Source organism: Mesoplodon bidens (assembly GCF_964165515.1).
Source record: "Mesoplodon bidens genome assembly, chromosome: 19".
In the NCBI taxonomy this organism is placed as follows: Eukaryota; Metazoa; Chordata; class Mammalia; order Artiodactyla; family Ziphiidae; genus Mesoplodon; species Mesoplodon bidens.
The window spans coordinates 33,837,329-33,860,508 of record NC_138179.1 but is presented as its reverse complement, the minus strand read 5'-3'; the positions used below and the strand labels follow the sequence as shown (position 1 = coordinate 33,860,508).

General features: G+C 51.6%; 2 protein-coding genes across 11 annotated transcripts in view; one reads left to right on the top strand and one right to left on the bottom strand.

The window, feature by feature from the left end:
* Positions 1–15,190, top strand: part of WIPI1 (WD repeat domain, phosphoinositide interacting 1) — a 30,697-nt gene extending 15,507 nt beyond the window's left edge. Inside the window, exons 5-13 of one of the 2 annotated variants that reach the window (XM_081218800.1) lie at positions 1,148–1,245; positions 1,894–1,986; positions 2,671–2,741; positions 3,862–3,969; positions 9,643–9,807; positions 10,608–10,715; positions 11,335–11,453; positions 11,878–11,978; positions 14,676–15,190. In XM_081218800.1, coding sequence (XP_081074926.1) covers positions 1,148–1,245; positions 1,894–1,986; positions 2,671–2,741; positions 3,862–3,969; positions 9,643–9,807; positions 10,608–10,715; positions 11,335–11,453; positions 11,878–11,978; positions 14,676–14,726 — 914 coding nt within the window. In that variant the 3' untranslated portion in view covers positions 14,727–15,190. Of the gene's footprint in view, positions 1–1,147; positions 1,246–1,893; positions 1,987–2,670; positions 2,742–3,861; positions 3,970–5,161; positions 5,745–9,642; positions 9,808–10,607; positions 10,716–11,334; positions 11,454–11,877; positions 11,979–14,675 lie in introns of those variants that run through there. The other variant, XM_081218801.1, reaches the window with a different exon arrangement.
* The window catches only part of ARSG (arylsulfatase G), a 120,584-nt gene continuing 111,826 nt past the window's right edge, over positions 14,423–23,180 (bottom strand). For 7 of the 9 annotated variants that reach the window (XM_081218785.1, XM_081218793.1, XM_081218788.1 and 4 more), the window contains one exon: positions 15,362–16,202. In XM_081218785.1, the coding sequence (XP_081074911.1) occupies positions 15,928–16,202 (275 nt within the window). In that variant the 3' untranslated portion in view covers positions 15,362–15,927. Of the gene's footprint in view, positions 16,203–23,180 lie in introns of all 9 variants that reach the window. The other 2 variants (XM_081218791.1, XM_081218794.1) reach the window with 1 other exon arrangement.

Below are 23,180 nucleotides of genomic sequence, written 5' to 3'. Positions count from 1 at the left end.
ACTGAGAAGGCATGAGTGGTCTCTTCTAAGGCCGGGTGGCCCTGTACAGGCAAGAGGGCTGCAGGAAGCCTGCAGGAAAGGGCGCTGGGCTGTCACCCTCCTCCCACAGCTGCCTGGCAGGTGATAAGGGCACAGCCTGGTGGGTCCTGGGCAAAGCCCGAGCAGGAGGTCAGACCTTGGTTCCCATTCTCGACGTTTGCTTTTGTTTTAACCTCTGCTCTGCCCCCAACAGATGAGGGTCAGGTCCATTTTAGTCTGATCTGAAGTTTCTCTTATGCTTTTACAAGAAACCCATTTAAAAGACTAACTTGTAACAAAGCTACCTTTTCTACTTAAAAAGGGGCTCTCTTGCCTGATCTCGAAGTTCTTATTCTGGTAATGCTTCTGGTTCGGGTAATTCCGTGCATTCACTTCTATCACGTACACCCCTATGAATGGAAACCATTGTTGTGAAAATCCTTTTCTTAAATGCTATTAGGATCCTCCCCCACCCCTCCAATCCCCGTGTAAATAAAAATGGCTTAGGTTTGGTTCAGTGGTTTGACTTGGTGTTTACTCTTCCAGAATATTGTTGAAGCCTTTTAAATCCAACATGTCCTGTTTCTTTAGTTTGTCCCGACGGCAGACACACTGTCTTCACTGCCCTCAAGTGAATTTCCCCTCTGGAGGCACCCATTTCCCTTATCGAGGCAGGACATTTGGCTCTGAAACAATTTCTAAATAGGTCCTCCCCTCAAGCCACCCAGCCTCCCCACCCTCCAATTTGAAATGACATTTAATCACCTGCAGAAAGGGCACCACAAGCTGCCCTTTATTTCAGTTAGGAGCTTGTAGCCCAGAGGATAACGGAATTGGAAGAGAAGTAGATGTTACTTCAGGGCCCTGGGGCACAGTGCGAAGAAGAACGTTTAAAATAGTCTAACTTCCGACCTCTCAGCTGTGGCGTGGACACGGTCAGTGTCCAATCACGAGGTCGTCCCGGGAATTTACTTGATCAGGGTCCTTGGATTAGAAGAATCAACAGGGAGTCGAGGTCTGCAGGGCCGCTCCTCCCCTAGCCAGCAGGTGGCGCTGTGGTCGTGCCGCGTCCAGATGCCCTTCCCGGGCGTGGACGCCGGCTTTTCACGTGCTGTTTGCTCTCTGCCAGGTCTGTGTGCCCTGTCCATCAACCATTCCAATTCCTACGTGGCCTATCCTGGGAGCCGGACGACAGGCGAGATCGTGCTCTACGACGGACACGCCCTGGTAAGTTGGCGGTGACCCCGGCCGGCCCAGCCCCCTGCCTGGCCGCGTGGTCAGTTTCAGGTGAGGGGCGGGCTCGATGGCGGGGGGCGAGGTGCAGAGGCGCAAGCAGCTCCGGCCACAGCTGTGGGGTGTGGATGGGAAGGCCATGCCCTTTGCCTTCATCGCCATCCGTCCACGTAGCCACAAGGCAGCTTGCCAGGCCCGGACAGGCGCCGTGGCAGCTGGGGGCCATCGCGGGGTTGAGTGCGTCCTGCCGGGCCGTGGCACGGCCTGCGACAGCGTGCAGCCGTCTCCCATGTCCTGCCCTCTGCTCTCCGAGCTTCACAGAGCGGGCAGGATTGCTGCAGGAAGCCGGGCCCTAGAGCCGCATCACGGAGAGCACAGTCACATCACCGCACTGGCCACACGGCTGGTCGCCCATCTCCCCGAGGGCAAGAAAAGGGACAGAAACGCAGCAGCCCTTGCAGCAGCATCTAGATACACCGGGAAGCGACGTGCAGCTTCTATGCATACGGCCTGGTGGAAAGAGGGAAACAGGGAACCCAGCAGAGGAGGGAGGGTGTCTCGGAAGGAAAGAGGAGCGAGAGGAGACGACAAGCGTCCTCCCTCTGCCCCAGCATCAACCTCCGTTTTCCTTTTCGCCAACAGAAGACAGTCTGCACCATTGCTGCCCACGAGGGGGCGCTGGCCGCCATTGCCTTCAACGCCTCGGGCTCCAGACTGGCCAGCGCCTCCGAGAAAGTGAGTTCCTCAGGGGCTCGCCTCCTGCTGGGAGTTGTGGGGGGGGGGGGTCCCGGGGCCCTGGGCCCCAAAGAGCTGGTGGAAGGGGCCCGGTGACCCCAGCGCTCAGACCTCACTCCGGAGGGAGGCCTTCCGGCCCCTGCGTGAGTCGCTGCATTTATTAACTCGGCCGACCAAGGGCCTCTGCTGTGCAGGACACAAGCCGCTTTGCCCAGAACCTTGCAGTCTGATTAAGAAACGTGCGTGCCCATCATCACAGATACGGAGAGATGCCGCGTTCCATAAACACAGTAGAAACAAAATGCTTGGCTGTTCGATAGGAGAGACTGACATCTTCTGTCTGGAATAACCAGGGAAGGTGATCGAGTTGAATTTCAGATGCCACGAAAAACAGGTGTATTTTTGACGGGCAGGGATTGAATGTCTGAGGGGGCCAGAGCAGACTGAACGAGCACGCCAGCGCCTTGGGCTCGGGTGGGGAGGGGCAGGGAGACGGAGGCTGTTCAACTCACCTTCCAAGAATGGTTTATACAGCACACATACAGAAAAGCCTCTGTGCACAGCCCTCTGTGCTTCCTCTCCTGAGACAGATGCTCAAAACCAATCAAACAAGCTCGTCTCTAAAGGGACGTGTCTGCGTGAAGCTGTTCACGGTACGAAATGCCTACCTGCTTTCTCTTCCAGGGCACTGTCATCCGGGTGTTCTCGGTTCCCGATGGGCAAAAGCTCTATGAGTTTCGGAGAGGCATGAAAAGGTCTGTGCTCGTCGTAAAAACCCAGTGTAGAGTACGCACAGGGGTCCTGCGGTGGACGGCTGGCAGCCGTCCGGGGAGAGGACAGAGGGGCTGTGTGCGCCCCTCGCCCTGCCCGGGAGGAGGGATGATGGTCCTTTCTCAGGTGACTGACTAGAGGCCCCAGAACACTGAGCACTCAGAACACCTGAGAGCTGAGAGGGCTTTGTGACCTGGGCCTCCAGCCTGGGGAGCCCTTTCTTGACGTGCCCAAGGGCGGCCCGTCACGGAGAAATTAGACAGGCGAGGGAGTCACGGTCCGAAAGTAACCGCTGACCCTCCTCCCGCGGAACAGAAAAGTGTGATGGTCTGGGTCCTATCCGCTGTAGGGCTCACAGACGGAAGACTGCCAGCGTGACGGGAAGGGGCGATGCCTGGTTTCTTCTCACCTGAGAAGTGACCCAGTGTGACTCTTTCTGATGTTAATTTCAAAGTATGAATGATACAGTGTTGAAGGGATTTTAGAAAACACAGGCAGACCTCGGAGATAGTGTGGGTTCCATCCCAGACCACCGCAGTAAAGCCAGTATCACAATAAAGCGCGTCACACACATTTCTGGGTTTCCTCGTACCTATGAAAGTGATGTTTACACTATCCTGCAGTCTGTTAAGTGTGCGATGATGGCATGAGTCTAAAATTTTTTTAAATGCTTTATTGCTAAACAATGCTGACCATCATCCGAGCCTTCAGCGAGTCGTAATGTTTGCAGTTGTCACACCAAAGATCACTGATCACAGGTCACCACAATAAATAGAATAATCATGAAAAAGCTTGAAAAATGTTGAGGATGATCAAAACGTGACACAGAGGCACGAAGCGAGCAAAGGCTCTGGGGAAAATGGCACCAATGGACTTGCTCAAGGCAGGGCTGCCACAAGCCTTCAGTTTGTTAAAAAAAAAAAAAAATGCAGTATCTGCAAAGCATCATAAAGCGAAGCCCAATAAAACGAGGTCTGCCTGGGCTCAAACTCTTCGGGATACATTTAGATTTTCTTACATATATATGTGAAGCTGATTTTTGTACTCTCAGGCTGTTAGCCTCGTTGCCCGGGCTCACCCGTCCCTGTGTGGCTGTGTTTCCAGGTACGTGACGATCAGCTCTCTGGCTTTCAGTATGGACTCGCAACTCCTCTGTGCTTCAAGCAACACGGAGACCGTGCACATCTTCAAGCTGGAGCACCTCGCCAACAGGTAGGACACGAAACGCTTGTTACACTAAGGGAGTCAGATCCGGGTTGTCCGGCCAGCGCACGTGACTTCTTCTCTCTGTCAACGCCACGGACTTGGCTTTACCTGTTCTGTCCCCACCAAGTGGGGAGTGAGTGTCAGCAAAGACTAGGTGATGTGAGCTGGGGTCGCCCTCCTGAGTTTGCAGCCCGGCTGTGCCCCATGTGAGCGGCGAGACATCAGGCAGGTGATCTAATCTGTCTGTACTTCTGTTTCCTCGTCCGCCAAACCTAAAATATTAATGATCATATATGCATCTTAGGCCTGTTATGAGTGCCTGGACTGAAAGCACGCAGTGTAGTGCCGGGCACGGAGTAAACCCTAGAGAGTGTTTGCTAGCTCGCTACAAATCCCGTGATGCACAGGCCCACCTCGTGTTGTTGCTTCGAGCTTCGTTGTGCTTCGCAGATACTGCGTTTTTTACAAACTGAAGGTTTGTGGCAGCCCTGCCTCGAGCAAGTCCATTGGTGCCATTTTCCCCAGAGCCTTTGCTCGCTTCGTGCCTCTGTGTCACATTTTGATCATCCTCAACATTTTTCAAGCTTTTTCATGATTATTCTATTTATTGTGGTGACCTGTGATCAGTGATCTTTGATGTGACCATTGCAAACAGATTACGACTCACTGAAGGCCCACATGATGTTCAGAATTAAGGTATATGCACTTTTTTTTTTTTTAATCAAATTGAGTTTATTTGAGATGGGGCTCAGATATGAACCTCTGTAATCTGGCTCCAAGTACTGTACTTTGTTTTTTGGCCGTGCTATGAGGCATGCGGGATCTTAGCTCCCCGACCAGGGATTGAACCCATGTCCCCTGCAATGGAAGCACGGAGTCGTAACCACTGGACCGCCAGGGAAGTCCCGCACGTTGTTTTTTAGGCATCATGCCACTGCACGCTTACTAGACTGCAGGATAGTGTAAACATCACTTTTATACGCACGTGTTCAACATGCTTTATCGCTGCGATCTGGAGCTGACCCCGCAGCGTCTCTGGGGTCTGCGTGTATTCATCACCCCCAGCACTGAGGGCCTGGCAGATCCTTCCAGGGCCGCTGCTGTGCCTGTGAGAGGAGAGGAGAGGGGTCGACAGCGTAAAGCGTGTGCCGGTCTGCAGCCAGGGGTGTGCGTATGTTTCCTGTTGCTTTTGCAATAGACCATCACAAACTTCATGGCGTAAAGCAGCACGCGTTCACGGCCCCATCACGCTGCCAGTCAGGGTCGGCCGCCCGGGGTGGCAGGGCTCGGTCTGCACTCAGGGCCGCAAGGCTGCAGTGCAGGTGTTGCCCGCTGCCTGCCTGAGCTCAGAGCCCTCCCCGTCCGGGTCGTCCTGGTCGTCGGCAGGAATGCAGGCCCCCGCGCTGCAGCAGCGAAGCCCCTGCCCCCGTGATGGCCTCCAGATCCCTGTCCCTCCTCACGCAGCCTTCAAACCAGCAAGGTCGCGCCGATTCCTTCTCAAGCTCCTGATTTCTCTGAATTTCCCTCCTGCATCTGGCTGGGCAAAGCCCTCTGCTCTTAAGCCCTGTGCGATTGGCTAAAGCCGTCTGGATCATCCCCCCTCGACAGCCACCTGGGCCGTACGACGTGACACAGTCATGGGGCTGCGGTCTCCTCGCTGGCACAGGCTCGGGGACCAGGCCGTGGCACCCTGGGGCCCCTCCTAGGGACTCCGCCCGCTGTCGTGTGGGAACCAGTGCAGGTGCACAGGTGTGCAGCCCCTGTTTCTCCCGGGAAAGCGGTGAAGGGTCTCCTCCACCCAGGCCTCCACCCAGCCTGCCCCTGGGGCCCAGACCCTGCCCCGCGCAGCCCAGGACACGGCTCACACCTTCCTAGGGGGCCTTCAGACACCGCGTGTCTCCTGACACCTCCCTCTAGGGTTGCTATAGGAAATGGAAATGTGAAGTGTTAGCGATTAGCTCAGGGACACCCAGAAAGCGGTGGTGGCCTCGGCAGCATGGCCACTTGTCCGGGTCCCGCGCTTCTCGGTCCGTGGAGCCTCCCGACACTCTCCGGCCCCTGGTTGCCCACGCCCTTCCAGAAGGCAGGCGGGCTGGGAGCCTCACGACTGAGGGAACGAGTTCAGAGGAGTTCAGCGTCTCGCCTGGAGCCGGCCTCCGTCTCCAAACCCAGGGTCCACATGAAAGCGCCGCATTCCACACCCGCCAGGCGGCAACTCCAGCGACGGCTCAAATCCGTGTCCCAAGTGTGGCCTCCTCTGCTGGGCCTCGCCTGGTACCAGGAGAGACAGGCTCCGCCCCCAGAGTGGGACTTCCATGGGAAGACCCCTTCCACCCGCTCAGGGAGATACAGAACCCGGCCTCCGTCGTGTGTGTCTGCATGTCTGTGCCTGTGTGTCTCTGTGTGCTTGTGTGTCTGTGCCTCTGTGTCTCTGTGTGTGTGTCTCTGTGTCTGGGTGTGTCTCTGTGTCTCTGTGTGTGTGTCTCTGTGTGTGTGTGTCTCTGTGTATGTGTGTGTGCCTGTGTGTCTCTGTGTGTGTGTCTGTGCATATGTGTCTCTGTGTCTGTCTGTGTGTGCCTATGTGTGTGTGTGCCTGTGTGTCTCTGTGTGTGTGTCTGTGTGTCTCTGTGTGTGTGTGTCTGTGTGTGTGTGACATGGTGCCGGCCTCTGTCCCACACTGTCGGGAGCTCCCTCCCTCCCTCCCTCCCGGGGCACCCAGTGACTGTGGGTCCCTGGCTCCAGCCGCTGGCCGCGGGCTGCTCCCATCTGGAACCTCGGCCCCGCAGGGCCGTGAAACCCTAGATGCTGCCCCTCTCACCCTCCACCGTGCCTGGAATGCTTCCAGCACCCGCTCCATGTGTGCGTGCCCCAAAGCACGCTGCTTGCCCTCTAAGCTTTTAAATAGATGTCATCTGTCTTCTGGACGTTTCTATCCCTTCTCGGACAGCCTCTACACCGTAGGACCCGCTCTCTGCCGGAGCTTTAATCCATCCTCAGTCGTGCTGGGTTCGGGCCCCCGTGGGCAGCAGAACCATCCAGACGCCCTGCCACCCCCAGGTCCCGGGATCCAGGGACCCCACGCCGCCACCTTGGTCGCATCTCCATCCGAGTCTCTTATTGGTGCTTAAGGTGGGAAGTGGCCACTTGGGCTCACTTCCATCTCAGGTCACCAGGAGCACACCTTCCCGTCACTCTCCACATCCCCCCAGCCCACCCCGTCCGTGGAGCGGTAACTCGTACAGCACGAGACGACTCTACCTCTACCTCCGTCCCACCTCTCTGGCCACCGCCCTGAACCGGGCCTCCCTTCCTTGGTCTCACTCCTTGTAGCCTCTTCTGACCATCATACATCTTGCTGGACTAATCCTTGGAACATGCCCTTCCGTCCCCAGACACCTTTATTCCCCTTTGCCCTCAGGAGTAAAGTCCCAGATCCTCCAGCCTGGTGTTCAAGGCCTTTCTTCCTTCTTTCCTTCCTTCCTTCCCTCCCTCCCTCCCTTTTCCCAAACAACTTTTGTCTTTGGCATTCACAACGTAATGGCTACAGACACAACACACTTAAAGATTTAATCTGCATTATTGTTTTCTCAATCACTATAGAAATACCAAATACATGTTGAAGTATAGTGGTTTTTTGTTTGTTTTTTTGAATTTTGGCTGCATCGGGTCTTAGTTGCAGCACGCAGGATCTTTCCTTGCGGTGCGCGGGCTCCAGAACACATGGGCTCTGTAATTTGCAGCACGTGGGCTTCGTTGCCCCGCGGCATGTGGGATCTTAGTTTCCCGACCAGGGATCAAACCCGCGTCTGATGCACTGGAAGGCGGACACTGGACCACCAGGGAAGTCCCGAAGTAGAGTTGATTTACCATGCTGTGTTAATGTCTGCTGTACAGCACAGTGATTCAGTTACACACACACACACACACACACACACACACACACACACGCGCGCGCGCACATTCTTTCTCATATTCTTTTCCCTTCTGGTTTATCCCAGGATGTGGAATACAGTCCCCTGAGCCCTACAGTAGGGCCTTGCTGTTTCTCCATCCCATATACAAAAGTTTGCGTCTGCTCATCCCCCACTCCCACTCCATCCCTCGCCCTCCCCCGCCCTTGGCAACCGCCAGTCTCTTCTCTGTGTCTGTGAGTCTGTTTCTGTGTTGTAGATGAGTTCATCTGTGTCGCAGTTTCGATTCCTACAGATTGTCAGACTAAGCGAAGTGAATCAGAAAGAGAACAAGTGCCGTACGATATCGAGGCTTTTCTCGCCGCTCCTTGCCTGAGCTGAGGCCTCCTGCCTCTGCCCCCTGGGCCGGCCCAGCGTGGCCCTGACTCTCGGATGCTTGTCCGGAGCATCTGATGGGCCCCCCTCCTGCCCCCCCACCCCGCTCGGAGACAGACCTGCCTCGGGGCCTAGCCCGGCGACCAAGCCTCTTCAGTCCCGCCAGCCCTGGAGACGCCCTCCTATGAGAGAGCGCTCGCCGGGCGCCAGCCCCCACGCTGTGCTGCCGCGTTAGTTCTCACGGGCAGGGGACCGTGATTGTCCCCGTCGCCCCCAGTGAGGACAGTGGGATATGAGGGTTGAAGGAATGCCCTCCGCCCCTCCCTCCTCTGTGGTCTTGGAGTCGCCCTGGCCTGGGCCCTGTCCTGGGCACCCTGCCTGGAGCGCTCACGCATCCTCCCTTTTACATCTGTGCTGCGCCCCACCTCGGATGCAGGACCTGGGTGTGGTCGGTACCTCTCGGTGACTCCCCACCCTCAGTGCAGCACGCCAGGGCGAGCCGCACAGGTGTGTCCCACGACGCTCAGGACGTCAGGGGGACGGCGGGAGCCTGGAAGCGCCTGTCGCCTCCAGATGAGAACCTCGAGGCCCAGGGAGGTTTGTCCAGGCGGTGACAGGGAGGAATAAACCCCAGGGCTTCAGAGCCGCGGGCCGTGTCCCTCACCAGGATGCGTCCCCTGGACAAGCGGCCTCTCGGCCGGGGTGCCTGGTGCACGTGTAGCCACCCTGGTCCTCGGCGGGCTGCTCGGTGCAGAGGCGAGTGTCCACCCTGCCCACCCGCGTCTCACCACAGAGCCGTCCCCCCTTGTCTGCCAGAGACCCCAGGATGCGGCGCAGGGACTGCAGGGGGCACACCAGGTCCCTTTGAATTCCCCCCCACCTTTGTGCGTTGCCAGCACCCACCCGGGTGGCTCGAGGGCTGTAACCAAACACCTGTCCAAGCATCTTGCCCGGAGGTTTGCTTCCCACGCAGTCTGGCTGGGAGGCCTTGACGCTGAGATCGGCCTGTTCTTTTCTTCCGTGAGCCCAGAACAGGCCTGGGCTTAGGTTACAGAGCCCAGGGACTGATTCCAACTCACTCTCTGCCCAGCCCCCTTCCAGGAACCTAGAAATCAGGCTGATCATCAGATTCAGCCTGCTTAATGCAGGAGAGCCGTCGCACTGGGAACCTCTTAACGGCCGTGCAATGGCTCTTCCGAAGGACACACGAGCCCTTGACGCCCTCTGGGTACGGCCAGAATGGCACGTCCCGAGCATTCGGGTGGGTGGAACGTCATGCCAGGGCACAGTCCCTTCCCACTGCGGTGAGCACGGCTCCCAGCGTCGGCCGGGGATGTTGGATGGCTGCCAGGGGACAGCTTGGCCTCACCCTCGCCTATGCCTTGCTCCCCAGCCAGCCAGAGGAGCCCTCAACCTGGACCAGCTACGTGGGAAAGATGTTCATGGCTGCGACCAACTACCTCCCCACCCAGGTGTCCGACATGATGAACCAGGACAGGGCCTTTGCCACCGGGCGCCTGGGCTTCTCTGGGCACAGGAACATCTGCACCCTCTCTACGTACGTGCAGCGCCACCCCTCATCAGGCACAAACCATTACAGATTTGCTTCCCCAAAGCACAGGTTTACTTGCCCCAGACACACACACACAGGTTTAAAAGAAAGGCAAGAGAAGGGAGCTAGGAAGGGCACGCAAGGTCAGGACCCACGGCACACCCCGTGGCCGGTCAGCTGCTTTCCCATCCGGTGGGACCCTTTCTCCAGGGGCTGAGAAGCTGAGCTGGAAGCTGGCATGGGAATTTTAACCTTCTCGTTCCAGTGACACTGTCTTGAAGACAGTTCCCATTTTTACGGAATTATGTAAAAAGGCTCTAGTTCCAAAGTCTCAGTCCAGATACCTATGGGGTCGACAGGTGTTTTATCTAAGACATTAAAAAGTGTTTATTAAAGCCGAACATTTGAAAAATTTTGTAAAACTAGCCAGCAAAGATGGGGGCCAGTTTTGCACCTGCATCCTTCCTTCCGCTGTTAAAGGCAGAGACACACATAAGGCAGGTAGGTGGACGCTTTTGTTGGCAGGGGAACCTCACAGAGCAGCAGGGTGTATGCATACCCTTTTGTCTCAGCCACACAATTATGGTCAAAGACAAGAAATCATCCTCAAGGTAGATCACTAGGACACAACACAAGGAAATCACCAGAAACCCAGACTCTGGGGTCAGCGGGCTGCGGGTTCGTGGATGTCGGGACAAGACGCTGGTGATGCCCCCAGGGGGATGGGGAGGGGGGGCTTCGTCCCTGGAAGCGGATCTGCCGCCCACGTACGTTGTCATCCCAGCACATGTCTTCTTGGCTCTTAGGATCCAGAAGCTGCCGAGGCTCCTGGTGGCATCATCCAGTGGACACCTTTACATCTACAACTTGGACCCTCAGGATGGAGGAGACTGTGTCTTAATCAAGACCCACAGGTGAAGAGACCAGTTTTCAGAAAGCCGGCCTTTCAAGAGCCGGCTGTGTCGTGTGCCCCTCAGCCCAGAACAGCGACCAGCCTCAGGGCTCCCACTTCCCTTCCTCCTTCAGGGGCGGGCCCAGGGGCAGAGCCAGAGGGGGCCCTGCTTGGTGCTGGGCTCACGTAGGGCTCAATAACATGCAAAATGGGACCTCCCTGCTGAGCCCTCCTCCTCCCGGGGTCCCTCAGACATAACAGGCACTCAGAGCCGTGTACCAAACTGAACTGAGACGTTCTCCTGACCTCTGCGGCCAAGGGCAGGGCAACCTCCTGCTGCGGACAGGATGCCCCGAGCTGCCACTGCCCCCTCACCTGGGGCTCCCGGGTGCCCTTGCCTGCACGTGCCAGAAGGAGCACAGGACCGATCTCAGTTTACTAAACACCAGAGATGAGAAATCCCGTGATTGGCAGGTGAAGGTCACACTGGTCCACGCTGACCTGGCAGGGAACCGACAGGTGTATGCCTTGAACTCCAGGGGCCCAGCACGGGCTTCCGGGTGCTTTGCCTTTTGGAAGTGTCCTGGGCGTGAGGTGACCTCTTTGTCTCTTCCTTCCCCCCACTTCATCACTGCAATTAGCTTGCTTGGCTCAGGAACTGCCGACGAGAATAAAGAAAATGACCTCAGAGCTTCATTACCTCAGTCTTATGCAGCAACTGTAGCCAGACCAAGCCCATCTGCAGCCTCCACGGTGCCAGGTGAGCGGGCACGGGGGGACCTGTGTGACAGCGACCCTCTTCTCCCGTCACCACTGCCTGTGGATGGAGCGCTCCCCCTGAACCACGTGTCTCCTCCAGACGCGGCCCTGGGCATAGCCTTAAGCGTGGGTCCCAGAACAGGGCCGGCAGAGCCCCAGTGGCCGCTTCCCTAACAAGTAGTGGGAACCCTTTGCCTCCTGGACGGTTTGTAATCAGGTGGGAAGTTGGAGGAGATGGGGGCGGGCAGGTGGAGGAGACCAGCCGCCCAGGGGCTTCGGGCCGTAAACGGTGAGGATCTGGACTCGTGGGAAGCACAGTCTGTCCCGTGGGTCCCCGGATGCTCGCTTTGCTGAGGCCCGGCCCCGGGGTCTCGGCCTAAGAACAGACCCCGTGGCTTCTCTCACGTCTCACTGTTGGTTTCCAGGTTATTCTGAGGATGGCGGGGCGCTCCGAGGAGAGGTCATCCCCGAACACGAGTTTGCGACGGGACCAGTGTGTCTTGATGATGAGAATGAGTTTCCCCCTGTGAGCATCGGGAACCCTTAAGAGCGGCCAGTCCGTGTGCTTAGACAGAACCCTCACCTGTGCACGGGGCGGAGTCCGTTCCCTGTTGTCTCGTCCGTCACAACTAATCCTCCCCTAACACCCGGGAAGCCTCAGACCCCACAGACTAGCCCACCCGACAGTGTTAGGGTAACCACGTACTTGCCCAGGGAGCCTTGGCGGCCTCCCCGCATTCAGAGGCCCAGGCCCCTTGACTTTGCTTCTTTACCACTCTCTCTGCTGCTCACTGGGAGAAACTTGTCCGTCTAAGCTCTTATTTTCCTGAGGTTCCTGAGATGCTCTGAGCAGAATGTTGCCGCCCTTGTGATGCTAAAGGTGATGCTCTGACAGGGCTGGGCCCTCGCCCTCCTCCGGCTCTGACAGGACTGACCCCTGTTCGTTAACAGCCACTCGGAGAGCGGAGCGGCGGTGGGAAGCCCCCCGGGCACCTCTAGCCGGGCACCTCCCCAGCATCCTGCTTTAGCCGTCCTAGCAGCGAGGGCCCAGGCTTAGCTGGGCGCTGGGCGTGGCTCCTCTCAGCATCCTGGGGTGAAGAGAAGCTTGTCCCCCTCGTTCTGATTCTTCAAGCTTCCGTTCAGAGCAACATAGAGACCCCTCTTATGAGCTTCAGTCGGAAAACAGCCCAGACGGTCCACTTGAAGTCATTTCAAGATGGAAGCAGTGTTTAGGCCAAGGCTTAGAGAGTCAGCTGACTGTCCTTCCTGGAAGCAGAGAGAAGTAGCCATTGAGCATAGATCTTGGGCTGCAGTGTTTTCTCTTGGTCATGATTTTGGGTCAGTTGGATTCCATTTGCCAAAGGATGGAGTGCGGGTCTGGCTTCTCTCTTGCAGAGATCCATAGGACAATCTAGTAAGTCTAGTAAAAGAAAGACAAAAGCTGCTGTAGGGCCCTTCATGCAGGACTGCAGGGCCGAGTTCCTGACTTCCCGAAAGGCTCTGTGGGTTGCAGCTTGAGATCGGCATTTCTGGCTTTTAATAGACAGATTGTCAAATACAGTGCCAACCAGTAAAGTTTACATTTTAGGGGTGGAAAGCAGTCATTCTTAAAAATACTAAAATTACACATTTAAAAACGTCTCCCAGTAGGACCTCCCAAGAGACCAGTTCTTTTGCTTTTGGGTTCTCTTGCCCCTACTCACTATAGCGGGAGCTTTTCTGTCCCCCCCCAAAAGTTGGTGGTCATTTATCTGAGTTGTATTTTCCGGGAACCAGAGCAGGTCAGATGCAGTGGGTATACATGTGGAATCTAATGGAATCAGCAACTTTGGTAAAAGTCTGTGACTGCTATAAAAGATTATTAGATTGTTAGATACTTAACTGTAATCAGAGTAGACCTCGAAACCTCTTATATTGACAGAATTTGGGTATCGGCATTCGGAAGGTGATCCCTTGCCAAAGAAAACCTGTATCAAATAATACATACACCATGCAGATCATTTGGAGTTAAAAAAAAAAAAAATGGAGACGCTTAAGAACTAGCACTAAAATGAAAGGCCTGTTTGCTTATTCGGTGCCAGGAAGCCTGGTACAAGCCATTCATCCTGTCTCCCTCGTAAGGACCAAGTGAGTGGAAGTCGGTTTAAACTGCGTCGATTTTTATTTATGTGGAAGGAAGGCTTCCTGCTAGCGACAGTGTCGATCGCTGAACGAGCTTCCCCGGAACGGTCGCTAGGCCCTAGCAATTTCGGAGCAGCCCCCGTGTGCAGAGCCGGTGGTAGGGGTCTCGGAGACCATCAGACCCCAGCCCTGCCCTCATGCCTGCAGGCAGAGCGATGGGGTAGCGGGTGGGCTTCTGCATCTCAGCACACAAGGATCGGGGCCTGAGTGCCCCTGGGATGTCCTCGCAAGAGGGACCATATTAGTCATGTCCTCATTGGCAGTAACGGTCCACTGGAGATGCTAAACAACTTCCTCTCCCTGCCTCTGTTCTGAGCTGTCATGCCTGTTGCAAATATCTGTCCAGAATCCTCCTGTCTACCCACATTCCTTAACACCTTCCGGGATCCTGACAGATCCTGGGGTCTCAGCTTCTCCCGGACATGAGCCTAGGTTTGCTCGGATCATCTCCTGTGGGGCTCGCTGGGTCATCACTGCTGGTCTTCTTTTTTAAATATACTGGCACTAACCTGGGTATGATCCCTCTCATCTCCTTGGGATTTACTTTGCTCCAAGCACAATGAGAGAAAAGAGAATTGACCATTTCTGGTCCCTTAGAAAGATGCCGTATTCAGGAAGGGAGTAGCTTTGGTTTCGGTAACAAGCCAACCTTGACAAGTCTGCATATATTCTGACATTCGTCTTACTCTCGGGACCAAGGGTATTTACTGACTTTTTCATGGTGATTTAGCAGTCTGTGTTTACAAGTAAGATGAGCCTTAAAAAAAAAAACAAAAAAAGCACCCCATATACGTATCAATACACACATATATTTTTACAAAAAGTATTTTCTGAAACTGCCACCTCGTCTACACCTAAAGAAGACGGGTGACCCTTCCGTGACCACACGCGAGGGTCGGCCTGTGGACAGACAGGCGGGAAAGCTCTGCTGGGCCCAGCCTGCCCCCGCCGACCCCACGTGGGCACAGGTCTGCTGACGGTGCAGCCTGCCCGTCAGCCCCCTCCCGGAAAGAGTAAGGCCGTTCTGTTTTGATTTCGGTAGATAATCTTGTGCCGCGGCGATCAGAAGGGCAAAACGAAGCAGTCATGGTGAACAGCAGGACCGCCCCTGTCAGGCGGTTTTCGAGACGACCAGGAAGGTGGATGCAAGGCATGCGGTTGTGTGAGCAGAATGGGGGGTCAGGAACCCGGGATGCGGTTTGCTGCCCAGCAGGCTCGTCTCAGCCCCGGTGGCCGGTGGGTGCGGGAGCCCTGCAAATCCACATCCTGCCGTTGTTGAAAGTGCGTCCCAGCCAGAGCGTCCACATGGACGAACCATCTTGGTCTATAACCCTAATTTTATATTACAAAGAGCATCCTTTCGAAAGCGTATGCTGCGTAAAAATGTACTTACAGGAGAATCTCTCTGAACTGTATTTCTTGTATATGACATAGAGAGAGGCTATTTTACCCAGGCAAAAGTTTTTGCAGTGATTGGAATAAATCATTTATGACCTTTCAGTCCCATTTAGGACACTGATAATAAAACCATGGCAATGCACTTTTGAGGCTTTAAAACTTTACTTCTTTGTGGTTTCTGAAAGCAGGAAGCATCCCTAAAATCTTTAAAATACAGCCGTTTGACCTGTGCATGGGATGGTGGCAGGTGGGTGGGGCCGCAGACTTCTGCGGGCCCTGCTGCTCGTGACCTGGAAGCAGCTCTCACCTTGTCAGGTCTGCATCCCCCCGGGGAGCTTCCTAGCTAGACACGGAGCGCCTCAGGCCCCCCAGCGCACCTGGTCAGAGTCTGCATGGTCACAAGCTCCCAGGTGATTTCTGCGCCTATGAGAGACAGGGAGCTGCTGCTCTAGATGCCAGCCAGGATGAGCCTCTGTTCAAATGAACGGCAAAACTGGGTGCATTAAAAAAAAAAAAAAGGCAACCAAAACGTATTGAGTGCCTGCTTGGTGTCACGTCCCGTGCCAGGCAGGCACTTTCACGTATCACCTGTTTCATCCTCAAGATCAGCTTGCGAGTTAGGTTAAATTAGGTTAAATTAGTTAGGTTAAATTGCCCAAGTTCAAAAGCTGGGGCTTGGACCTGGTCTGACTCCTGACTCCAAAGCCCAGGTGCCTTTTCTTACAGCTCGGGCTCGGCATGCCCTCAAGCCGGCACGCCGAAGGGACAGCTGGGGACACAGAGTGGGGGCTTCAAAACAAACTTCTGGGCCTTATTTTTAAAGCACACATGACTGCAAAGTGGGCAAATCCGCAGTCGGGATGTGAACCCGCCCGTCTCGCTTCCCGGTGTTTCCATCACGTGGCCTGGCAGCGGCAGGCGGTGTGGCGGGGATTACAGCAGGGGGTCACGGAAGGGTCCTGACTGTAATCCGCTTGGGAGATGTTGTCGCCGGCAATGTCTTCGAGGACCCCCGAGAGAGCCGCTCTGACCTCGGGCAGGACCCTCTGGTACTCGGCGCTACCCCGTTCCAGAGGCGCCGCTTCTGCGACGTCATCGTCCAGGTTAAAGATGAGGGGAGGGTCGTGGTGCCGCTCGGGGCCGACGCTGCCATCGCAGGCTCTGGCCCCACCTGGAGCGGGTGACAACAGAGACCCCGTCAAGCCCAGCGCCAGATTACAAGTGAGTGCAAACGTACCAGGACTCCAGTGTTCCAGTGACTGCCCTCCCTGCCGCTAAGACACTGACTCAAGTATCTTTCCCCTCTACCCTCTGGGAGTAAATGTGATGTGTCTTTTGAAAATTGATTTCTTGAGTCCACAGGACACTCAATTTGGCAAATTAGGCAGGGAGGCCAGGGAAGTCGTTTCATTTCGGGCTGCAGTTCAGTTTCTTGTCTGAGTTAGAATCTGGCTGTTATGGCGGTCCCCGAAGACGGGTGACGAAAACGCTTGAAGCGATGGCAGCCTCCTTGGCTGTTAATGATTCAGGTGACTTTTTTCCCCCCTTTTCCGTACAAAAAGTAGTTAAGGCTTCTGACAGGAATGAATACAATATAATTATATCAACAAAAGGAATTCAGGCAGAGGACAGCCCTGGGAACACACAGGCAATCCTGAACACTTCCTTTGCCTCTGGTCTCCTTAGCAGGGAAACGTGAACAAGGTAGACATTTACCAGCCGCTCGGGGGAAGCAGAGCCCTGAGGTGTGAGAGAATTTTTTCCACCGGCTCCTCCTACAGGGGACCCTGTGGGATGGAACACTCGACAGCATCCTTACGAAAAGCACAGCTGTGTGATGAGGACGGTCCAGCTGACGAGTTCCTATCCCACCCTCCGCTACAAGCCGAGTGCCTGAAGCCCAAGTGCAACTCAGTGAAAGCAAATCTCCACAGAGGAGCCACAGTCACACCACGGGAGGACGCAGCTTTCATTCTGGGCCAATCTGAACAGAAACATAAAATGTGAAACACTGAGAGGGAAGAATGGGTAGATCAGAGCCTTTAGGAAGCCTCTGTTGATGCTTCTCCTCCTGGGAGGGATGTCAGTGTGTCCAACAGAGAGTAAGAGTCGTTGCCTAGCGTTTGGAGTTGAAGTTGGCTCTTCTTCTTTGCCAATAAACAGAGGTGATGTGAGCTTTGGCAATCAGTCAAGCGAAGGTGGGGACTGACTCCTCTTATAAAAATTAAAGGTTTCCGCTTAAGGGAATAGTGGAGTAGTAGCTCACATAAAACTCATCCTCCCACAGATGACAATTTTAAGTTCTAAGCAACATACAGAAAAAAAAAAAACAACCAGTTGAAGGCACCAGAAAATCATCCATTCAGGCAGAAAGGAATTTGATTTTTGAAAGCAGGAGGCCACACGGGGTGGGGTCTGTGTTTAAGTGTTTTCCCCTGGGGACACCTCCCTACCCACCCAGTCAGAGCAGCATGGAGCAGCTAAAGCCCCAGGAGGGGGCTGTGGTCTCTTTGGCATGAGGTGTCGGGACAGAGTTCAGAGCTGCCACCACAGACGAAAGTTGGTGGGCAAAATCCTGGGAAGGAGAGAGCCGGAGAGGGGAAGGCTTAAAATCTGCAAATAAACTCCCTTCAAAACCTTGGCTGACCCCTGAACTGGGCACGCACAGATTCTAGCAACAGCTACAAGTCTGAAGAGCTCAGCACGCATTTCTGTGCTACCCAGTGCAGGGAAGGTAGAATTTAGGGTGTGAATTCTGTTAAGTTAGAAAGGCTTGATAAACACTTCATATTTTCCATTGAAGTCCCAAAAGGTTCATGCTAGGAGTAAAGACTGTATCCCGGAATGAAGGCGTTTACCTAAGCTTAAGGATAAAATCCAACAGAGCCCAGTTCTGACAAAGCATAAAATCAAGCCGCCTCAAGTTTAAGGGGATTAGGCGGTAATTAACTGCCCGTGAGAACCAAAGTCAACACTCCTCGGATTGAAAGTCAGAATCTCTACAATGCATCACACACCATGTCCAGTGTTTAAAAACTACTCAATAGGAAACGTCTAGTTTCTGGTCCAGCATTTGGAGCTTTGGAAGTCAGCCCTCCACCCTAACAAGTAAAAAGCTGAACAAAACTAAAAATGCAATGACTATTCTGAGATCCATCAGAGAAGTGAGGTCACAGGGCAAACCTCTGCCCCCCAAACTGGAGACAGACAGGTGAATACAGAGAATCACAACATACCAGAGCAGAAACCCACAAGCAGACACCTCTGGGAACCAGTGCCCTGGTAGGAAAACCCGAACTGTGATTAACAAGTGGTGGGAGGCTCAGTGTAGATGAGTCAAGAGTTAAAAACCCCACGGGGGTGGGAGTCCTCTTTTAGATGAAAGTCCTAAGAAAAAAGAAAAAAATAAACGCCAGTGATCAAAAACACTGTTACAGAAATAAGAATAAGAATGCCTTTGATGGGCTCGTTCGCAGATTCCATGGCTGAGGACAGAATCTCTGAGCTTGAGGATATCTCAAAAGAAGCTTCCAAAGTTGAAAAGCAAAGAGGGGAAAAGATCTGCAAAGCGCAGAGCAGAATATCCAAGAACTGTGAGGAAACTGCAAAAAGTATAATGGGAACACTAGGAAGAGAAGAATGAGTGAAAGGAATAGAAGAAATCTATGCAACTATAATGACTGAGATTTCCTCCAAACTCATGTCAGACACCAAACCGCAGATCAAGGAAGCTCAGAGACCCTGAGAAAGACCCTGTCAAGAGAACAAGAAGTCAAGCCACAGACTAGAAGAAAATATTTTCACAAGGCATATCTGATAAAGGGCTGTTATGCAAAATACACAAAGAACTCTTAAATCTCAACAATCAGGATGATGAGAATAAGAACCTGAACAGACACCTCACCAAAGAAGATACACAGTTAGCAGACAAGCATATGAAAGGGTGCTCGACACTGTACATCATCAGCAGTTGCAAATTAAATAACAAGACCCCACGACACACCTAGCAGAGGGGACAAAATGAAAAATAGTGGCAACACCGAATGCTGGTGAGGGTGTGCAGCAGCAGGGGCTGTCATCACTGCCGGCGGGGACGCTAAACAGTGCAACTACTTTGGAAGACACCTTGGTGTTTTCTTACAAAATTAAATACACTCTAACCACACGATCTAGCAGTCACACTTCTTGTTATTTATTCAAATGAGTTTATGTCCACAAAAAGACCTCCACGTGGATGTTTATAGCATAATTGTCAAAACGGTTTACTCATAATTGTGAAGACTTGGAAGCAAGCAAGATTTTCTTCAGTGGGTGAATGGATAAATAAACTGTGGTACGTCCAGGCAATAGAATATTATTCATCTTTGAAAACAAATAAGCTCAAGCCATGAAAAGACACGGAGAAGCCTTAAAATGCTATTTTAGTCAGCCTAGGCTGCCATAACAAAATACCATAGACTGGGTGGCTTAAATAATAGAAGTTTATCTTCTCACAGTTCTGGAGGCTAGAAGTCCAAGATCAAGGTTCTTGAAAATTTGGTTTCTGGCGAGGGTTCTCTTCCTTGGCTTGCAGACAATAGAGATACAAAAAAAAACCTCGCTAAATACTAGCAAACTGATTTCAGCGGCTTATAAAAAGGGTTATACACCATGTCCAAGTGGGATTTATCCCACGGATGCAAGGTTGGTTCAACATGAAAATCAGTCAGTGTAAAGCAATGTATATTCATAGAACAAAAGACAAAAAAAATGATCATCTCAATAGACGCAGAAAAAGCATTTGACAAAATCCCACACTCTGTCATGATATAAACACTCAAGAAACTAGGAATAAAAAGGAACTTCCTCAACCTGATAAAAATTATCTGTGAGAAACCCAGAGCTAACATCATACTTAGGAAAGACTGAAAGCTTTCTCCCTAAGATCAAGCACAAGACATGAATGTCCACTGTCACCACTTCTGTTCAACATTGTACTGGAGGTTCTAGCCAGAGAAATTAGGCAAGAACCAGAACCCGAAGGCATCCAGACTGGGGAGGAAAAAGTAAAACCACCTCTATTTGTTGATGAAATGATCTTATACAGAGAAAAGCAAATGGTCAAAACTCTCCACTTAAAAAGCAGAGCCTTATCAAACTGGATGAGAAAGCAAGATTCCTTTCTTTCCTGCCTACAGAGACGCATTTTAAATATAAAAGCAGTTGAGTTGAAAGGAACAAAATAGATATATCACACAAACCGTAAGCACAGGAAACTGGAGTGGCTATGTTAACATTAGACAAAACATACTTCACGATATGGAGTACCAAGATAACGAGGGATATTTCACAAGGATCAAGAGTCAGTTTTTAAGGAAGACAAAACTAAAGGGAAACATAGACAATCTGCATCCTAAATGGAGATTTTTAAAACGCTTCTCTCAATAATTGATAGAACAACTAGACAAAAAGCCGGGAGGGATATAGATGATCTAAACAACTATCAACACCTCCACCTGATTGAAATTTGTGGAACATTATACACAAGAACTGCAGAATACACATTTGCTTCACTTCCACATGGTGTGTTCACCAAGATAGATCATCTGCAAGGCCATAAAATAAGTGTCAGTAAGTTTCAAAAGATTGAAAACTTCCAGAGTATGTTTTCTGATCACAATAAAATTAAATTAGACATGACAAAAATAAGAGAGCTAAAAAAGGCCCCCAAATTTTGGAAATTAAGCAACAGCTTTCTAAATGACCTGAGTCAAGGAAGAAATTAGACAAGATACTAGAAAATATTTCCAACTAGATAATGAAAGTAAAACAGAACTTGGGAGATACAGATAAAGCAGTGCTTAAAGGGAAAACTGTAGCTATAAACGCTTATATTTCAACATGAGAAAGGTTTAAAATTAATTATATAAGTGTCCTCTTTAGTAAACTAGAATAAGGAGAGTAAAGTAAGTAAAGAAGGAATGGAAATAAAAGCGGGAATCATAACATAGAAAACGATAAAGGAAATTAACAGAGCTAAAAGTTGCTTCATTAAAGATTAATTAAAAGGATAATGAGGAAATATTATGAACAATTTTAGGCCAGTAAATTTGACAACTCAGATGAAATGGACAAATTATTTTAACAACTTACCAAAGCTGATACAAGAACAAATTAAAAATCTGAATAGCCCTATACCTATTAAAGAAATTAAATTGATAACCAAGAACTTTTCCATCAAGAAGTCATACATGAAAGAAATAATACCAATCTTCTATAGCCCCTTCCAGAAAACAGAGAAAGGAACACTTCCCAACTCATTTCCCAAAGTTAGCAAAACCTTGATACCTAACCCCAACACAGACATTTCAGGAAAGGAAAATTATAGACAAAATCTCGGCAGATCAAATCCATCAATATATAAAAAGAAAAATACATCACAACTGAGTTTATCCAGGAATATAAAGTTGACCTAACATTTGAAAACCAATCGATGTAATTCACAGCATTAAGAAGGTCCTTATGCAAGTACATACATTTATAGGAGCTCATCAAATCGTGCCGTTTAGGTCTGTGGCTTTCACTGTGTGTAAAGTTTCCCTCAATTACTCTTTTGAAAAAGGTAAAAGCAATAAGATCACTTAATTCTAGGCCACACGGCAAAACAGACTCACTGCCTCTTAAAGCTCCTCCTAGGACATGACCTCAGAAATCACAGCCTCATCATAGAGGGACACACACCTCTTTCTCTAATCTAATGCAGTAGATGTCAGTTCACCTCACTTATCCCAAAGCAGTTTTATGTCATTAGCATATGCAGGTCTTCAGGGACGGGGGTGGGGAAAAGGAGGAATCAGAGCACATCCGGGCTTCATCCTGTTTCATCCTATTTCATCCCATCTGTTGAGATTTCCATTCTTCCCTTGCTAACTTTCCTGGGAGTTTGGTGATGCCTCAGAAGAACAGACCTCCCCTGGGTATCATAATTCCTGTCTGACTGTGATCACTTCAAACAGTCCTATCACTTCATAGTAGCGTTTATGATCCCAGCATTGTGACAACAAGGGCTTTCTGGCTGGGTTATGACTTCTGAAATTGACTCAGCCTGGAGAAACCATACCTCTGAGATAGGTTAATGTAAGGGCTGTCATCTAGACACTTTCCATCTGAAAGAATAACAAACATCTCACTGGTTTGCATTTTAGGTCTTGGAAAGTGGAAGATTCTTGTGGCATTTTTAATATCCTTCATGTGATGAACTCAAAGAACTTGTTTTGTTTTTATGCCACATTTTCTTTGGGGTCACTTATTCACCCTCAGGGCAAATAAATTTTTGTTCTTTATTATATAATTCTTTGGAAAGCTCTAACTTTAAATAACTGGATCAGGACTTCCCTGGTGGCACAGTGGTTAAGAATCCGCCTGCCAACGCAGGGGACACAGGTTCGAGCCCCAGTCCGGGAAGATCCCACATGCTGGAGCAACTAACCCCGTGCGCCACAACTACTGAGCCTGTGCTCTAGAGACCGAGAGCCGCAACTACTGAAGCTCGTGTGCTTAGAGCCCGTGCTCCGCAACAAGAGAAGCCACCCCTATGAGAAGCCCGCGCACCGCAACGAAGAGTAACGCCTGCCCGCCACAACTAGAGAAAGCCCGCACGTAGCAATGAAGACCCGACGCAGCTAAAAATAAATTAAATAAATAAATAAATAAATTCATTAAAAAAAAAGAAATTGAGTTTAAAAAAATAACTGAATCAAATTGGAATCCACATCAGATCCCAGATTTGGGTGAGGGTTTTTTTTGTGGGGGGGGGGCGTGGGGGGGAGGTTGTTTTTCATTCATTAAAAAAAAGTGTTAGGGTTCCTACCAGATGCAAGATTCTGTGCCAAGCATGTCAAGACAACAACGATTAAAGAACTTACAGAGGCTGAATTTAGAGAGCTTAAAGCTACTAGAAGAAATAAAAGATGTACTTAAATAACTGGCGTATATGGCAGAATGTGGTAAATACCGGAGTTCTCCACATCCTACCCAGCTGGGAAGACGAGAAGGAGTTCTCAATCCAGGTGGCCTTAAAAGCCGAGAGGGATTTTAATCTGGAGGCCAAGGAAAAGGACAGTCGCTGCTCTTGGAGAACTAAGACTAGGAAAGTCCAGGGACCCAGGGT